Source organism: Pelobates fuscus, chromosome 5 (assembly GCF_036172605.1).
Source record: "Pelobates fuscus isolate aPelFus1 chromosome 5, aPelFus1.pri, whole genome shotgun sequence".
NCBI classification, from domain to species: Eukaryota; Metazoa; Chordata; class Amphibia; order Anura; family Pelobatidae; genus Pelobates; species Pelobates fuscus.
Genome location: NC_086321.1, coordinates 350,608,836 through 350,628,839, shown reverse-complemented (window position 1 = coordinate 350,628,839; position 20,004 = coordinate 350,608,836). Strand labels below are relative to the sequence as shown.

Sequence of the window (20,004 nt, the reverse complement as noted above, 5' to 3'; positions counted from 1 at the left end):
ATGAAGAAAATAAATAAATAAAAAATATATATATAATATATATATATATATATATATATATTTTTATTATATTCATCCATATCTATCTACCTAGGGTGCTCCCTCAACCTGAGAGGCCAATCAGGCAGTAGTGCTGGACTGCTTCATTGTGAATCTGACAAGCATTGGACTGGGGTACACGCCATGACAGAAGCATACCGGGCGCAGAGGCTGTCTGAAGCATGGACTAAAAGCCATTAAAAAAAACACAGAGCCTGTCACAATGTTCTGATATGGGGGTAGCTTTTGGAAAGCTATTGCTGGATGTCTCATGCTTGGTGTTAAAAGAAAAATTTTTTTTTAAAAATTAAAGAGGGGGAAGAATCAGTGAATCGGACTGCATCATCAATAAAAAATTACTCAAACCAGGGGAGTGGTTGTAGTTTCCCATAAGTACAGTCCAAAAAAAAAAAAAAACACACAAAATTAAGAAATAAGAACATTCAGTGCACAACTTCAGTTTGAAATGTGGCATTGGTTACCGCTACGGTGCCCCTATAAGCACACCTGTAAAAGATATAATCCTCAAAAACAAAAAACTTTAATTAACAAAACATTACCGTGACAGCCAACAGCTATATGCATGACTACATACCTAGTGAAAGTAGATGTCAGCTGGGCCTTAATGCAAGTGACAATTCCAGTGACTGACAATACCACATTGCTCAGGATGGAATGTGACCGTCCGTTATACATCACATTGGCATAAACCAACACACAAGAGACCTTACTGCCATAACCTCCCTCGGACACGATCCAAAGACTTTGTAGAAATTTTAAACAAGAGAAGGAGTTTGCAATGCAGCCACATTTTTTTTTTTTTTTTTTTTTTTTAACCAACAAGCAGTGAATGTCCAGCAGCTTTTCATTTGGAATCAGATGATCACTTTTTGATGTTTCCCTTTCCCTCCCCAGTTAGCAACACTTTTTTTTTCTTTAAATCTCCACTAGGGTTTAGAAGCACTTGCAGAATACAAATAAAACTGATACTTATAAACAGATTTGCAGATAACATGCTTATCTATAGCTTGCTGTAATATCCTTATTTGCATCTTATAGGATAGTTTTAATCAGTGTTAAGAAAATAAACTAATGTATTTACCTGTTCCTCCAAACTGAGTACTGGCCAAGGTCGTAGGCCTGGTTTTCCCATTAGCCACAGGCAAAGGGAACATCTGGAAAACGAGAAGACAGACAAGAGTTAAAAGGCATAGTGGAAAAATAAATAAATAGGATCACAACTTGTAGAACAAAAATGTGAATGCACATTTTCCCCATCTACATTAACATACAAAACTAAAATAAAATAATGCAGCATGATCACATCCTATTTGTGTGTGTTTTTTTGCTCAAGTTTCCCATAGTTTTAATTTTTTTAAATATACTTTTAAGTATTTGAATGTAGGAGTAGGACTAAGTTTTCTGTATGATCTCAAGATTTGGCAAAACTTAAAAGGAACACCCCAAGCACCATAATCACAACAGTGCCAGTACTGTCCAGACACCTACTTAATGTAAGTACTGAAACGGTTTTAGAAAGGTTTGACTTCTTATCTCGGTTCTGCCATGCAGAGTTTTCACGACTTCCGACAGAAGCTCTTGGAGGCAAGCCTGGCGATGCACTGCTTAGCTCAGGTGAGCCAACGGCAGCTTCTGAGTAATTTAGTGGAGCCAGGTAGTGGTGTATGGAGGTAAGAAGTCAAACAATGGGGTGCAATTTATTGACAATTTAACCATTATTTAAAAGAATCCCACAGAAGGGCAAACTATTCAATTGTTCAACATCACATTGTACAATATGCAAGACAAAAATGAAATTGTACATGAAAACAACTCAGTCGAATAAAAAAAAATAAAAAATAAATACAGAAAATTCCTGCCATAAAAAAATAAAATAAAATACTAAATCCCCTGCAGTTTCCCCAATCCTATAATCACCCACATGAAGGCATCCTAAAAATATCTCCACTAAGCTGTCTCCTTCCTGTAATCTCTTAATATCATCCTTATTTAACTGTATGGTGACAGTCACTGAAGCATAGATATGTGTTAGATGGAAACTTGAGGACTTTTGGAAGGGCATTTGACGATTGCTTAAATAACTAAAAAAAATTGTAAAAAAGTACAAGTATATAATACCAACGTAGTCCAAATAGCAGCTTGCCTGATCAAGGCGTGGGTTTTATTTACAAAAGCTTCTTCTTGCCCTGTCTATGTTATACAATTTGTTTTGTTTGGCTTTATTAGTTGAAGAAAGAAAAAAAAAGAAAAAAAAAAAAGGGAGGTTTACAACAGAGAGAAGGGAACAGATGTTGAGATTCCTCATTCCTGTCTGCTCTCTATGAATGGAGAATGTGTGTGCGTGTCTGTGTGTGAGTGTGTGTATGTATGAGCGTGAGGAAGCTTGGGAGATGGCCGGCACTGGTGGGAGGGATTTTAAAGATGAATGATCTAAATAGTGCACCGGTTTGAGGGAGCAGAGTTTGTCCACATTCCCTCAGATATCAGACACTGTAAGTAACTTTGTGGGTGCCAAATTGAAACACTATAAAGAAATATGTCAAATATCTACATATGTAGCAACATAAATCACTAACCATGCATCCAAATAAAGATAGCAGCCTTCAGATGCACAAAGAAGTTTGGGGGAAAAAAACCCCACATAAAACATTGCTTTCTCCCAGCTGTCTGTGGCTGGACATTTGAAGGCAAGATTAACTCAATTTAAGAAGTTATATAGGAAGGAAAACTAAACTAAAGACTGACATTTATGCTTTTTACATATTTTCCATGACATTGTGTAGGTTTTGAGGAAGAACAGATTTTTCAGAGAGAACTGTAATTATATATAGAAAATAAATAAATAAGCCTTGTAAAACTTGTACTATATATAATGTAGGTGCAGTTTTTGAAATGTTATAAAAAGGTTCAAAAAGAATAGTTCACCAATAGTGAAAATGTATCATTTACCGGTAGATAATAAAAAAAATTTAAAAAAATTAAAAAAAACCAATACCCTCAAATTTAAAATCTTGTATGGTGTAAAAATAAGTAAAAGAACCAGTACCTCACACATTTTATACATCGAACCATCATGGAAAATATGCATACATACAGAGGCAGTGAAGTTAAAAAAGTACCCCCAAATACCTATTAGCCGTGTTTATTTGCAATTAATCCAATAGAACATTCTGAGAAATCCGAGTATACAGGGACAATAAGTCATTAAGTCACATTTCTAGAAGATTTCCATGGGACTTTAAAACCATGACACACACACACGCACTTTATAGGACATTCAATAAATGTTCCTATTCTATTTAGAATAGAGACCAGTCACTTTGATACATTAGATATAGATTTATCTCGACAAAATACATAGTAAGAATACATGCATACTTGACAGCTCCAAAAGCTGGATGAAATACACAATTACATAGTATGTCTATGCGTAAATATGTACACACACACACACACACACACACACACACATTCTTAATCAACCACACAAACCTATTTCAGAGATACACACATAATGTATACATTATAAAGGCATTAACATACAAGTGTGAAAAAGTGAATAAAAGTAAAAAGGATTTATGGAACATTTTACTCCGAATATTTAATAATAATTTCTTTAACAAACACTCACATACCCAGTAGCTAAAACAACTAGAGACCAAGACATTACTAATATTGTAAATACTACACTATTGGAGGGAGCTCAATTTACGGTTTATGGAGCGATAAAAAAAATAAAAATAATAATAATCCACATTATAGTCATATCTGTGTATCAGATATAAACAAAAGAAAAATACCACATGTCCCTACAGCACAGCAATAGCACACACACACACAAGAATTTGTCAAGTACATGTAAACTTTGAAAGTGCAACAGACCCAACTAAAAATTGTCAAAAAAATTTTTTTTTTAATAAAAATGTGCAACAGACAACAGTTGTTCCTTATAAAAATAATAAAGATAGAAAAGAAAGAAAAAAAAATCTGTAACCATAACTCCCCGGCTCTTGAGATGTGCTATCTTCCTGAATGGTGCATATAAAGCCATGCACACAGACGTTCTAACAATGACAAGACACAGTCTCCTATTTTTAGAGAAACTCTAAAGAAAAGAATATTATAAATGAATTAGACATACAAAACCAAAACCGTAGTAACTTGAAATAGCACTTTGGAATGTCTACATAAAATAAGAGTTATTTGCTAAATCAGGGATTGTGGACAGCAGTCAAGGGAATTTCTAACGTTAGGACAAAATACGTTGGATGTATATTTAAAAGAGATTTTAACCAACAACTATGTTTCTAATTCAGTGGCCTTTTCCAAAAGTTTGCAAATCCCTGGTCAAGTCCCACCTGAGTTAATAACCTCACAAAGTCACTTTTAAGGATATTACGCTTGGCTGTATATCTCCAAGTACTGGGAAGAAAACCATTACATTTACATAAGTTGTTTAAATGTCCCCATGTTCCCTTTTCTACAAGTAATATCATCATAAGGAGGAGAAGTTGAACACCAACCAGTGTAAATTTGTATAGTGGCGCTATGTAGTGTTATAACATTCTGATCTGATATAGAAGCCTGTTAACAGAACATCTTGATAGACAGATATTTAGCCACGTGAAAAGGAAAAACAACCTATTCAGCTATTAACCTTCAACACACCTGCTCAAGAGATATTAATGTCTTTTGATATGTGGGAATGTTGACCCCATTGAAACCTTTACTCAATCTATTGTACTCATTTCCCTCAACAAGCACCACAGAGATTTAACTCAAATACCTTGGAAGAGGTAGGGGGTCTTTTAAGAAAGACAGAAAAGAAAGAGGTTGACTTGGTATACACATACACGTCTTAATTAAGCATTCAGATTAAACAATATGCTTGGGTTCATGCCGGGGACCCCACACTACTGTGCAAACGGTTAACTTCCTACAGCAGGGGGAAACAGAGGGTTTCTTAAGGGGGATAGGTGGGTGGGGGATCCTCCATTTCCTTTTTTGTTGAGTAGGAGGAGAATTCTCTGTGCTCACTAACCCTGGGAAACCCCTGTCTCATTTGTAATTAAGTGGCACAGAGGTGAGAAGTTTGACTCTCTAAATGACTGAGACAATCCCACGCCCCTTGAAAAAAGGTGTCAGCCAGGATGTGAAAGGAGATGCACAAATCCTACCTCCCCCCTCTGCGTGCTGTGATATAACACTTGAGTGCTGCTTGCCAGCCTTTGCTTTTCCACCTGTTATACAAGTCAACGCTTCTAGACGGGTGAAGGAAATTACGCAGTAACACTAAGAGATCCTCTTACAAAGGAAAGTATACACAATCAGTTCCACAAAGTATTACTTTAATATTGTAGTTAAATAAGCAGGTTAAAACTCCAACAAGTCATCATCGAGGAAAAAAAACCAATAATATATATATGGTTTAGATGGAACAAGGCAATAAATCCTAAGTTTGTAACTACAGCGGAAATGGAAATCTTTTTCCCCCCGTATCAATTATTTTAACATACGTTTTTAAATTGGGATATGAATACGTTTTGGGGGTTCAGTGAAGTAACCAATCTGCTGAATTTGTATCTCACTCTCTGAATCAAACAAAGTCTGTGAGAGGAAACCTTTTAACCAGTAACAGTTATCTGCATTCCCCTTAAAGCTATTTTGTGCAACCAGGTTTCAAAGAAAAATATATGTTTAATTTTTGCTTTCATCTAGAGTCAACGTTGCATAATAGTAGCTATACTTATAGTGGAATCATTGAAATAATTATCTGGCACTGTTTGTGATTATCTCTCCAGCCATCTTCAGTAAAATAGGATTGGGTTCACTTTCCTTTCCTGCTCAACAGGTGGTTCTGATAAAATTAAATTATCCAATACTATTGAAAATGCCTGGGAGACAAAATAGGCAGGTAGCAAAAATACAGCTGTTGGACAACAAGTCCTACAAAGCTTACATTTTACAGCTCTGTACCAAGCTGGTTGCATAGACTGAATCACACGGCAGCCTTGACATTGCTAAATGTCAGCCACTAAAAAAAAAAAAATTATAATAGGAAAGCACAAAAAACAAAAACACACAATATAATTGTAACATCATCAAACCAAAAGTACAACCACAAAGTGAACACACCAGGTTTTATACAAGTGTAAAAAAATATTGTGCTTGATGAAATTTTTTATACAAATAAGAATTTTTAGATAGAGCATGTTAAAGTGTTGCAAGTGATCTAACACATGTCACACAAAAGATTGGCACCCAAGGCAAAACCAAATAGGTCATTTAAGTTCCTGATTAAATCCTTGACCTATGTGAATTCATCAGGAAGTCAAAGAAGATACCTTTGAGGGTGCTACATAAAGAGCTGGAAGGCACAAGAAGAGACTGATATTTAAATCTAAATGCAGCTACTATACTTTTATTTTATAATGAATTATAGGTAAGCAACAAAATAATATATGTACAAGAAAAGTGCTAGTAATTGAATTATACTATGCCTTTTTTTTTTTTTTAATTCTTTATTTATTCCAGGGTAGAACAGTACAGTTAAAGCACAACAAATCAGATCTTTGCAAAATATAGCAACATTACACATGCCATAGCCCCTTGAAATCTTTAAGAGCTAAAGAATGATACGCCATGTACACTCTCACTGCACCAATGTATCCTGAAGTGCGAATAACATTTAATACAATGCTGATACCCTGTTCTTCCTGGTATTTTTAATGTATAACATAAAAATAAAATAAAAAAAAAAGGTAAAATATAAAAGCCATAAAGAAGCTTCAAATAACCATACATATAATTCTTTTAAAGAGAAGACATGTCCCATCCTTTCCATGCGTTTATGTGCGGTTATGAGATATCTTTATCTGAATTTTTCAAATCGCTATCCGTTTGTCCCTATGAAGACATGTCAATATCCACTCAAAATGAAAGTTGTTTACATAGTGCATGGTATTGTGCACTTAACCCCTTAAGGACCAAACTTCTGGAATAAAAGGGAATCATGACGTGTCAGACACGTCATGTGTCCTTAAGGGGTTAATGTGAGTAGATCTCACGTGGAAAAGGAAGATAGGAAAAGAGGAGTAAGAAGGGCAAGTATAGAATAAGAAAGTGAGAGAAGTAAAGAAGGGGTTGAAGGATAAGTTCAGGGGGCGTCAGGCCAACCCATGTCCAATTGAACTAATCCCATCCAGGGAAATCTCGCTGGCGTGTACATCAAGCACTTGCTGCACTGGCTATCTAGGGGCCCCAAACTTTTTCGAACTTCTTCGTCGTGCCTCTTACCCGGGCAGTTAGATCATCCATGAGATAATTATCCTTAATCTTCCCATATACCACAGTAAGTTCCGGAGCCTCACCGCGCAACCATACTTGTGCCACAGCTCTCCTAGCAGCTAGATTCACCTTATGCAATAGGGTCTGCTCCGCTTTTGTCCAGTTATCTACAGATCTAGCTAGCAAATATACTCTGCCTTTTAATGTGCTTTGTGGAGTAGCTCTCAATTAATTTTCTGTTAAAAATTAAGACCACTCAGCAAGGGAAATAAGACCTTCAGCTCTTAACATTACAACTAAAAGCTACCCAATAATAAAACCATTTCCAATTCAGCATACATTGTCTTTTACACATCAAAGCACACAATTCTCAAAATTACTTTCCCAAAAATTAAAAAGGTGTCAAAATAAATGGCACCCTAGCTTTCAGTATAAAGAACTACAGCAAGCCTTCACTTATATCAAAATTATGAACCTTTCATTATTACTCCATAAAGAAATGTTTAGGATCCGATAACCTTCGCTTTTAAAGTGCCCTCTACAATTCAAATGTAGAAGGTTTCCATTAGGATTTAACTATGGGAAGTTGATATTGGCAGAAGTGTAAATATTCTTTCAGAATTTCAATTCGTGCCCAAGGTTACCCATCTTATTTATTGCAGGGCTTGACAAATTTGCTTGGAATCTGGAAGCCAGAGAAATCAATGCCAAAAATAAAATTCTTAAAAGGGACACTATAGTCACCAGAGCCACTACAGCTTAATGCAGTTGTTCTGAAGTCCATACCCTGTCCCTGAATGTAAAACACTGACTTTTCAGACAAAAGGCAGCATTTACATTGCTGCCTGGTAACACCTCTAGCGAAAGTCACTCAGACGGCCTCTAGAGGTGCTTCCTGGGTCAATGCTTCACAATGTGCAGCACCTACGTTAATGTTCCCTATAGAGATGCATTGATTCAATGCACCTCTATGAGAAGTTACATTTGCGCAGTTAGATTTTGTCGTGCATGCGCAATTGTCTTACAATGCTTTCCTATGGGAAAGCATTGGATTGGCCAAGATTGATAATCTCAGCCATTGAGGTGGGGCCAGCCGCAGCATCATCAGCATGGTGTGGGGAAAAAAGGTAAGTAAAAACACTCACACACAAGTAATTACTTTATTTAAGCTGGAGTGGATAGGCTTTCCCTGGGGTTCAGTGGGGCTGCTGTCATCTCCCTACTCAGCTCCCTCTCGCGCACCGTTTAGTGAGCCGGGGGCCAGAGTGACGTCATAACCCAGCTCCCGGCATCACTACAAGTCGCGCGAGGGAGCAGGGAGATTACAGCCTCCTCGCCGCGGCATTAAGTAATCCGTCCTCCCACCTCCCTCTGCTCTCCATTACCCGGCCACCCCCTCCGTCAGCCATCCGCCTCCCTCAGCTCTCCATGAGTTGGCTGCACCCCCCCCTCAGCAATAAATAAGTCGGCCGCCCCACTCCCTCTGTCAGCAGCCTGCCTCAGCCCATGTGATCCGACTGCCCGTCACCTCCGGGGCTAAACAGGCTCACAAATCCCAGGACAAATTTCCTGGTCACTATGGCGACCTGGGATTTGTCAAGCCCTGTTTTTTTGGGTTATAAGTTTTATTCCACTTGGTGAGGCAACCAAGCTTCATGATGTGGGGCTTATGAAATATTTCTTTACACATGCATAATTACATATTCAAGCAATACCACCAATACAGCAAAATATTCACTTCATAGTAGATACACAGTTTTCTTTTGACACCAAACCCATCACTGGTGCACACGTGTGTGTGGGCAGCAAGTTCTATTCTAGTTTCATCTAACCACAGTAACCAACTTGAAATATGTGCAAATTGTGTTTAGCAAGATCAATGCGTTTACATTTGTGGATTGTTCTCGATAAATAACTTGCTTTTTTATTTTTGCACAAAAACATACGGTATATAGTCTTCTAATCAAAGACCGGACAATCCCATTGTAAGATGAAAACAACCCAGTACCACAGATTGCACAGCTAGACATGCGCCTGTGTCTTCTACCAGGCAAATTTGTCACTGGTTCGGAAAATCTTTATTATTACACAGGTTCTGGAAAAGGGTTATGGCAATGTTCTCATTTCTGCTTGTAGCAAACACCTAGTTAATGAAGGTTGCCAAACCTCTGCATCATTTACTTACTTTGGACAGTTTTTCTTCCCTCTTTCATGATAGAGGAAAAGGGATCTCACATTAATTATTTAAAAAAAAAAAAAAGGGGGGGGGGGGGGGGCAGGGGGAACCTACAGAAATAAAAAAACTGCAAGCACGGCGTCATAGACACCTCTGTAGTAAACAGACAGTCTTCAGAAGAAAATTATTACGCACATACACACAAAAAAAGTTTGGGAAGCATAGTCAAATAAAATATAGGACATAATTTTACATACACATGCGCTTTTATTACTTTCTGAAACCTTCTTTACACTGAAGTTGTAGCAAAGCTTATTATTTACCAGAGAATTTTCTACAATGTTATTATACATCATAATTAGTCATACGTTTCAAGTTAATGAGAACATTTAGTTTAGAATTAATGATGCTTACCATGCTGAAGTCCAGGAGGTCACTTAATTCCTTGTCTGTGCCAACAGCCGTCATTCTCTGTTGCGGATTCATTCTCCTCCAGATTTAAAGATGGTTGCCTACTGATTAAAAGAGATATCATTAGTTTGAAGAAAGAAAATGTATATAAAAAAAAAGCCAAGTAAAACAGTTCTGAAAAGGAATCACTCAAATAAAAGTGCAGCAGGTTTGTATGCAGATCACCGAATTAGACATCCAGTCCTGCTAAAAACATGCTTATTTCTTCCCTTTAACTGAAAGCAGGCCAGGCAGTACGTCAAGGAAGGAGGAGAAGAAGAAAAAAAAACAACCCACACACAAACCAAAAAAACTAACACATAAGGAGGGTCCATTTTTTTATTTTTAGAAAGGTACCAAAGCTTAAAACAAACGGTCATTTTGGTACCATTACGATAGGGGGGGAAAAAACAGCTTCTCAAAGTGATGTCTGACCCTCCTCCCTCAACCTATTCTCTATTGTAGGTCACTTCTCTTTCCGGGCATTATATATATATATTTTTTCTTCCTTAACAATCTTGATTAGAGAGGGACCAAAAAAAAAAAAAAGCAGCAGTCCCAAGGATCATAAGAAAAAAATAATAATAACAAACCCCCCATAAAAAAGGGACAAATAAAACAAAAAAGCAGTAGAAGAGAGACTTTAAAAAGTATAGACGAAAAAGATTTGCAGATGTTGGAATAAAGTCTGAAAATTACAGCGTTTCATGACCAACACTTCTCACTAAGTGTACACCAAGGAAATGTAATCTTGCACGGATGTTAATAGTGAACAAGAGCTTATGTACAATTTACATTCACTGAGCATGCCTAGCACAATACTATAGGCCTAAACCTAAACCTTCCATTGATCTCGCTTTCAGATAAACACCAGACCCCTTGGTCAAGTCATACACACACTACACATTGAGCAATGTATCCCCCCATATAGGATATGTTCCAGTACATAGAAAGAAACACATAAAAGCAGCCACATTTTATAGTATAGCTTTAGTAGATGCTTTGGGAAAATAAATAACTGACAAAAGGATACAGATCAGAGCTTTTGCACATTGCATACTACAAACACACACACCTGTGTGTACCACATAGAAGTATTTATCTGGGCCACAGAAGTTATATACAAACAATTCAAGTCTTCGTTTATCTTGTACAAAACAAAAACCACAAAAAAAAAACAACTAACAAGTGGCATAACAAATAGTGTGGGGTAAAAGCAGAATGCAGTACACCGCTACTGCAGTAGCCAACTTAATGGTTTTGTTCAAAGCAGTGTCTAAAGTAGAATCTAATTAGAGTATACCAAACGATGAAAAACATATCAGAATTAAGTGCACAACGAATCTTCAGTTTGGGAAAACTTACATTTTGAATGTAAAGTTTTGTGAAATGAAATATAATTAATTCAGGCCAATTCCTAAATTCCTCACATTCTAGCTCCCTAACAGGTAAACCTGCAAATATATCTAAATTAAGAGATAACATGTCGTAAAACAGAAAAAACAACAATTCTTTCTTTTCAAATTGCTACTAGTATTAAATGCACACAAATCAGCTGAGAATGTATCTAAAAATCATATGTATTTAAAAAGGCAGGATATCATACAGGAAATCAAATGGAGCAAAGAACATTTCTGGAAAACCAGCTCATGGTTACAGGGCACAGTGTGAATTAGTGAAATAATTTCTGAACGTTCTTACTTTAAAATTATTTTTTAAGTTTTTACATCTGTAAAAGTCAGTTCTAAATAAATCAATTGTAAGGGGGCAAGTTGCATTCTTCTAACACTTGGAAAATGTGGTTATTACAGTACATATGCATTGATTTGTTGCAAGATACATTGCAGTGTACAATTATTTTAAACAAGCAATTTAATAATATCTGAAATCACAAACACAACTACTGCTAAAGTGTGCAAAATTGAAGTAACTTCAAACATGTAAAAAAACAAAACAAAAAAAAACTTAATGATAGTCGAATTAGTGAATTAATGTCACTGTATGGATCGGAGATAACCAAGTCTCCAAATAATGTTTCCTATGAGGGAAAGTGCTTTTATATCAACATGAAATCTCTTTTTTACCATTAGGAAAGAGAAGTATACAAGACTGGCAAATGTGCTAAAAACACTTTAACAAAATAAACTAACTACAAACGCTTAATGCATATTGGGGTAATGTACCAATGTACCACTGATTTATACAACTTACATTCTACAAGAGGATGAAAGCCAAACACACAGAAAACAAGTGTATTGAATTATTGTATGTTTGTGGTATCTTCCAAAGCGTATTAATTAGATTATTTCAAACTCAACAACTGCTTGGAACTCTTATCTCAAATAGCACTGGGGAAAATGAAACCCCTCATATAGTAAGCAAGGCTAGTATAGTAAGAATGTATTTTTTTTTTCACTCTTTGAAATCATCTCTAAGGTTTGTTAATTAAAGCGTTGTGCAAAGAAATAAACAGCACATGATACTACATTGTGAAATACACACTTACACAGATGTGTTCATATTTCAAAAGGAGCCAGTGACAGCACTGAATAAATCCAAAAGGTTTTAGATCCTACATAAGATTCTCCTTACATGAAAGACAACGAATAGTCATATCACCAGACTAAGGAATACGGAATGCTAAACAAGTCCTTTACTTGCTTAAATCACCATGGGTAAAATGTTCTATTAACAAAGCTGTTACAGTAATATTAACTCCTTAATAGTCTGAGATGTCCAAGACCTCAAAGAGTTAAGTTATACAGCCAGTGCAAACTCTTTGAAGATTATTTTCTTTTTAAGATTTTAAATCATTCACAGAAGTTTGCCTTTTTCCTCTCTACTGAATGCTTGAGTCTCTCTTTCTACCCAGTTAACACATAGCAGATGTTTCTGTAGCTCATAGAAAGGTTCTACCCCCTCCTCTCTCCCCACCACCACCACCTCCCTCTTTTCCCTCCCCTCCCTCCTTCAACAAACTGAGCCTGCCAAACTCACTCAGGAAGAACCAATTCCTTATGGACAAAAGGTTCTCATCCACCATTACACCCCTGCCATGCGTCCCCGTCCAGCACAACCCACGCCAAAGAGAAAATATTGTGCATTGTAAGACTGTGTATATAAAATGTGAATAGCAATGAATATGTGATTATATATCCACATATCTAAAAATGTTATCTACAGGACACACTCCTTGAAAAACTCCAGTGTTTTTTCACAGTTATATAGACTTAGCACATAAAAATTATACGGTTGTACAAAAACAAATACCAATATTACATATACAAATATACATAGACTTTTTTTGTCATTTTTTTTTTTTTTTTTTTTTAAACCTCCAGTTATATTGAGGCCTAGGAAAATAAACAGTTAGAAATATAATAAATAACAGTAAATTCTAAAGTTGGCAATGCAGCAGTTTAACTTCAGGGGTTTAAATAATTTTTAAATCTATTCTGTGACTTTTACGAAACCACTTTTATTGAATTTAAAGTGTTGAAAAAGTCTTGCAGGGGAAAAGACAAAAGCAGTGGGCTTAGAAAAAAAAAATTCTGAACTTACTTCTTCGAAGGGGGAGGTGGACTATTTTGTACAAAAGGACAAAAATTTAGAAAAAAACTATATATATATATATATAAAAAAAAAGCAACTATGAAGGCTTTATTAACATGTGAAATTAAACTTGAATATATACAAATGTTAACAAAAATTATAAACCAAAAAAAAATAAACTTCAGCAACAATGCTGCCCTCCTAACATTCTTTGTCAACAAAAGAGAAGTTACTGCCTTCACAAAACCAATAATGACACTCAACATTCTAAAAGCAAAACATTTATTTTTGATACAAATGAGGCAGCATCTTTAGAACACAGTTCCATAGGTTTATTAAAATAAGAGGTCCTGGTTTTAGTTATTAAATCCACTATGCTAAAAAGCCTACAGCTATATATATTTCCCCTCTAAAAACAAAAACAACAAAAAATATGTATTCACTAAATTGGAAAGAATAGGTCAATTAGGAATTATAGTGATTGATGTAGTACTAATACTAATAATAATTGTCTTGTGTAATTATATATATGTGATAATACACATGTAGTCAGGTTCTGATGTTAAACAAAGCAGCATGCTTGCAACAGTCAAGTAATATACAATAACAGATAAAAAGGAGTTGTTGTTTTGTTATGTAGAATAATATATTTACCTCTTTAGCAAGTCAACATCCAGAAGGATTGCATGGAGCTGGAAATAAATAGTTAACCTCCCAGATGAAGCCAGGGGAGCCTGTAAGGAAATATAAAAAAGGGGGGAGAGCAGGAGTTGTTGTTGTTGTGTCTTTTTTAGGGGAGATGGGGGTGGGGGGGTGGTACCTCCTGAGCCCCCCACCTGACTTGCAGATAATTTTAAGGGGGTACGATGCCTAAAGCCTTGGTGTCTGAGAATCAGCAACTGTAACTTGTTTCAATGCTACAATGTAACGAGAGAGCTAGAGGTGGGGGGAGGGGAGACTAGGAAATCCACACCTCCCCCCCCCCCCTCTCCATACACAGCTCCCCCGCCCCCTGTGTGCCCCCCCTCCTCCTTGTATTTCCAGCCCCTCAGACTGAACATCACAGAATGCCCCCACTAGGACTCCCCACATCCTCCATTACCCCCCCCCCCTCAGGGTCTCCCCCCATTACCCCCTACCTACCTAGCCAGCTCTGCCCCAGTCCCCTCACATGTCCCTCTGTCTCCACACTCTGCTCCCTTAAACCTCCTCCTCCATTTTTTTTTCTTCTTTTTTTTTCTAATCACTCTCTATGCTCCCAGACGTCATCAGCCACTCTCCACATTAACCCCCCCTGACACCCACAGCCCGCCCACTGGGCAACTCTATAACCCCCTCTCTCTCCTCACCACCAGCCGCTGGGCCCGCCATGGCTACTTACCCCCTTCCCTCAGACGCTCGCTGCTTTCCCCCCCAAGAAAGAGGAGGGCGGGAGCCAAGCACTACTTTCCCTCGCTCGCTCTCGCTCTCCTTCGGCGGAAGGGGACCCTTGACTTCACCAGCGCGGGCGGAGGGATACGGGTTTACGAGTCGCCATGCCAGCGTCGAGTAACCGCCCCTTAGCCGGAGCCAATCGGAGAGCTAGGCGGGGCGGAGTGACAGGCACGCTTTCCAATCAGAGTGGGCGGGCCTAGTTCGCTGTGGAGTTTTGTAGCCCAGAGGAGTTGTTGGGGATGAATGACATTGTTTGTGCTGTTGGTTGGCTGTGGTCTCCTCTCACTAGCAGAGAGTTGGCCCATTGATTGTACATGGTGTTAAAGGGACAGTATGGCTTCATTGTAGGTTAACAAGCCACTTTTAATCATATCTGCCTTTAGTTAAAGGGACAGTGTAGGCATCATAACAACTTTATCTAAATGAAGTTGTTATGGTGTCAGGAGGTTCTCGGGCACACTCTACTCCTACCGCAAGGGGTTAAACAGTTCGAGAACAGCTAAACCGCTTTTGGTAAGAGTGTTCCCGCGAGCCTCCTTGCACCCTAACAACTTTATTTAGATGAAGTTGTTTTGGTGCCTGGAGTGCCCCTTTAAACCCGCAGAGTGCAGTACTGAGAACACTCGTTATATGAACTTGGGCACAGGCTGTGAAGTAGTGATGGTCCTCCATGGCACCCCTGGCATATGTAAATTATTTCATTTGATGCTGCAAGTCAATGGGGGGGGGAGTTCTATTCGTAAAAGTGACACTACCTTAAAGGGACACTATAGTCACCCAGACCACTTAAGCTCAATGAAGGGGTCTGGGTGCCAGGTCCCACAGGTTTTAACCCTTCAGATATAATCATCATCATCATGTTTACACAGCAGGGTTAATACAACCTCTAATGGAGAAATTCGCACCCAGAGTACACCCAGAGTACAGAACGTCCATAGGAAAGCATTAAGAAAGTGATCCTTTAAAGCAGGGCTGTCCAACCTTCGGCACCCCAGATGTTGCTGAACTACAACTCCCATGATTCCCTGGCTATCTTTTTAATGGAAAGAATCATGGAAGTTGTAGTTAAGCAACATCTGGGGGACCGCAGGTTGGACAGCCCTGCTTTAAAGGCATGCTCACTGCCCAAAGTACACAAAAAAATCACTGTTTAGTTTATACACCCTATGAAAATATGCATTACATTTAATTATTAAATTATTCATTGGGTGTATACATGACAGCTTGCAAAAGCTGCAGATCTCTTCTCTGCAGCCTTTGCAAGCCCTCCCCATCCAACCCCGCCCAGACTTTTTGTGACTGTCCAATCACAGATTTCCCAATGCAGCTCAATGAGAAGTCTTTGCTAAGCAATAGCTGCCTCTTGAGCTTAGCTCAACTGAGCTAAACAAACCAGGAAGTAACAGGGCTAGATATCTGACTGACAACGAGGGGGCGTAGCATGAGTGGTTTATAAAAGTGCAAATTTCTATTCAAACCTGATTTTTTTTGTCAAAAAAAGGACATATTCTTCAGCAAGCTGAAGTGCTTTAGTTGTCAAAGTGTCCCTTTTATCAGTCAATTTGGCCCTTCCGTGACTTGTAGGGGTCCCATCAAAGGATGGAGGTGTGGGGCATGGAGTTTTAACATTTATTACTGTGTTCTGTCTGTAAATATAATTTAACGGGACACTATAGGCACCAAGACCACTTCATCTCATTAGAGTGGTCTGGGTGCAATGCCCCCTGGGCCTTTAATCCTGTAATTGTAATTTTTGCAGTTATTGAGAAACGGATATAATTACCTCGTAGAGTTAACTCCTCTTCTAGTGGCTGCCTACCAGACAGCCACTAGAGGCGTTTTTGGGTCCTTAGTGGAATTTTGGTTTGCTAACTTACTCTGGACGTCCTTACGCTTTGATTCATTGCTTTCCTGAACGGAAGTCCTAATGCAATTGTGGCGATTACCGTAGATGTGCATTAGGTTCCCTCGCCAGCTGACGTCAGCGGAGACAGAGCCTGACAAAGCACAGAGGGACATTGGCGCTGGAGTCAGGTAAGTGATAAAGGGGTTTTTATCCCTTTCATTCCAAGCCAGGTGGGGCAGAGGGTACTATCGTGCTAGGAATGCCACTTTGTATTCCCAGCACTATAGTTTTTCATTTAGGCATTCACAATTATTTCCTCTGTCAAGCAATATTTTGTTTTACCATAAAAAAGTTGGTGGGCAAAAACAAAATCAATTATTTACTGCTTTTGTGCTTCAGGGATACCCGAGTATGGTTGAAACGATAACACACGTACTTCACACACTGAAAGGCCAATGAGGTAACTCCTGGTGTTGACAACAGCATAGCCAATAATGCTAGGCACCCAGTAAACCCCTTCCAGTCAGAAATAGCAGAATGTTTCTGTCAACACTGACTTGGGCCAACATTTTCCATGACAGAATAATTCCATCGTGAAGCAAAATTATCACACCGCAAAGCTGAACATGGCAGGATTGCAGTGAACGATGTTTCATGGTGTTTCAGTGTCAGACAACTAAGCAATGGCAAGTTGCCATGTACTCACACGTGATCATTGTGACAGCCAGTCACAGCAATCACTGTGCAGTTCTCCGAACTTCCTCTCTCCTCAAAAGGCTATTCAATTAAGTGTAAATTGGTTGGGAGTTCAACTGAATTTCAAATTGTAGGCTAAAATGTCTAATTTGGGGAAATCCTTCAAGCCTGCTATGTTCTCAACTGAGTTATTTTGACCTAAAATGTTAAATTTACTTTTGATTCCAAACATTACACAATAAAGTGAATAGCTTTGTTTGCGTTGTGAGACAGAGAACAAGGCACGTTGAGTAAAAAGAATTTTAAATTGGAAGGGTTACTCCAACCAAAAAAGTGTTTTTATTTTTTTTGTTTGTTTTCTTAAAACCCTGATTTTGGTTAGAGTAACCCTTTCTGAGGTGGTCTGCCCCTCCCAAACTTTATAAATAAATACAATAAATGCAAAATTTACCTCCGTTCTAGTATCGAGGTCAAGTGAAGCCTGATTCACTTTGGTTGATGTCACTCACCTTCACTCACCTTCACCAGTTTGAGAAGGAGGTCACGGAGGACAGACTGGTGGGATTAAAGGCATCATGGAGGTGGGGTGTCGCATGCCACAATGGCATCTGATGCCTGTTTTGCACAGCATTGACATTAGCCAGCCCAGAACTTTTTTTTCCGGGATGGCTAATGATACCACCATAGGTGCAGTTACACATTCAGTATTTAAGGGGTTAATCTCTGTATGTGCAATGTCTCAAAGCAAAACACTGCTCATACAAACTCTAGCCACCATGACCACTTTAATTTAATAATGTGGTCATGGTGATTGTAGTAACCTTTTAAGGCCAAAGAACTGAACTGGAACCATAACTGACTTGGAGAATTTGTTTTCACTTTCACTATTTGGTCTTAAATTTAAAAATTCACGTTGAATTTCCGACCATTCTCACCTAAGTGAATAATCCTGAAAAGTGTGACTTGTCGGGAATTCACAGAGAATTTTATATTTTTGGCCAAGTTAGCCAAATTGAGAAGTGGAATTTTTCCAGTCCTGCTGTTTTGGTCACAGAAAATGTATTTTGTCGCAAAACCTTTTTTTTTATAATTAAAATCTAAATTTATAATGCTCTATTGGGCATTATTTACTTGGTCTACTCCCTCAATTAAAGAAAAAAAATATCCCTGTAAAAGAAGAAATAACTGGAATCCAGCGCTGCATCAATCTCTCCTCGCTGGACTCCATGCCCCTTCTGATGTCACTCTCCGTTGTCCAGTCAAATGCTTATCATAGAGACGCATTTGATTGGACCATTCTCAACAAGTACTATAGGGAGGAGTGGAGGGCTCAAATGAGAGATGAAAACGCATGCTTTCAAGGCTGCCTGCAAGAGTAGAAGTCAATAACATCTGTTGCCAATGTGCAGTTTATGCTGACAACAGACTTAATTTTTGCACAGAATTGACTTATCGGAGGTAAAACTAGCCCCCCGCACAAAAGTGCATATTTCTCTGTGTGTGCAGTGTCTCCCAAGAATGCTGCACATGCGGGTTCTTACAACCATGACTAGTTCTAAAAGCCAAAGTGGTCATGGTGGTTGGAGAAACCCTTTAAATTTGAAACTCACGTGGGCCTGGTTTGGTAGTGACTGAGTAAAAATGGATGGTTCTTCTCCAAATAAAGCTATTATTAATCAATAAAATGTGAGACTTAACATTATCTAAGTCTTTATACTTGTTAATATTGCCCGTGGAACACTGATCCTCAGGTAGCCAAGTTATTTTGGATATCACATTCACATAACGCTCCTGCATTACAAGAAACCTTGTTTCTCCACCTCCCTTGGACTAATGAGATTTATCCCGGTTCCCGTTGGAGCAGAACTCATAACTTGTTGAGGAGTACTGTCCCGCAACCGTGCAGAGAATCGCATTACCTAAGCTGACAATGCTTTTTGCATCATACTCTGAGTTGACAAACACTGTGTCAGAATATTATACATCTGAGTATAGCTTCCAGTGAATCTCCTGGACCTCTAGCTTACAAAAAATAGCTCATCCTAAAAAGATCATTGGGTCTCCCTCTAGTAATGCCATACCAGAAATCCCTTCATTTCACTACAACTCTTGCCATACCTGGTGGCATGTTGAATTATTGGTAGAGTCTATGCACCAATTCCTGGGTGGATATCATAGGAGAAATTGTCACCCAGTTATATTTGTATGCTAAACAGTATCTTGCTCGAATCCCACCAGGGTAGATGACCTAAAAATAAATCTGAGCACTCACCGTGACAATTGAGTAATAAAAACAAAATTGGTATACAATTATACTAAAACAATATATTTTTTTCTACCCCATCCTCCTTAAATAATGAAAGAAAATATATATATAGGAAATCCTCTGACACATAAAATTTGCCACTATATTTGCTACGTCCCAGGAAAAAAAAACAAAAGTATGGATGGGTTACTCCAAAAATTTATGGAAATGGATTTCATGCAATATATTCTCAATGAT

The 20,004-nt window shown here is 38.2% G+C and overlaps 1 protein-coding gene across 6 annotated transcripts in view; it reads right to left on the bottom strand.

Moving 5' to 3' along the window:
- TCF3 (transcription factor 3) overlaps positions 1 to 15,020 on the bottom strand; it is an 81,155-nt gene extending 66,135 nt beyond the window's left edge. For 2 of the 6 annotated variants that reach the window (XM_063455901.1, XM_063455902.1), the window contains exons 1-3: positions 14,180 to 14,504; positions 9,938 to 10,038; positions 1,142 to 1,214 (exon numbers count right to left, since the gene is read on the bottom strand). In XM_063455901.1, coding sequence (XP_063311971.1) covers positions 1,142 to 1,214; positions 9,938 to 10,009 — 145 coding nt within the window. In that variant the 5' untranslated portion in view covers positions 10,010 to 10,038; positions 14,180 to 14,504. Of the gene's footprint in view, positions 1 to 1,141; positions 1,215 to 9,937; positions 10,039 to 14,179; positions 14,505 to 14,668; positions 14,761 to 14,906 lie in introns of those variants that run through there. The other 4 variants (XM_063455897.1, XM_063455898.1, XM_063455899.1 and 1 more) reach the window with 4 other exon arrangements.
- Positions 15,021 to 20,004: the final 4,984 nt, after the last annotated feature.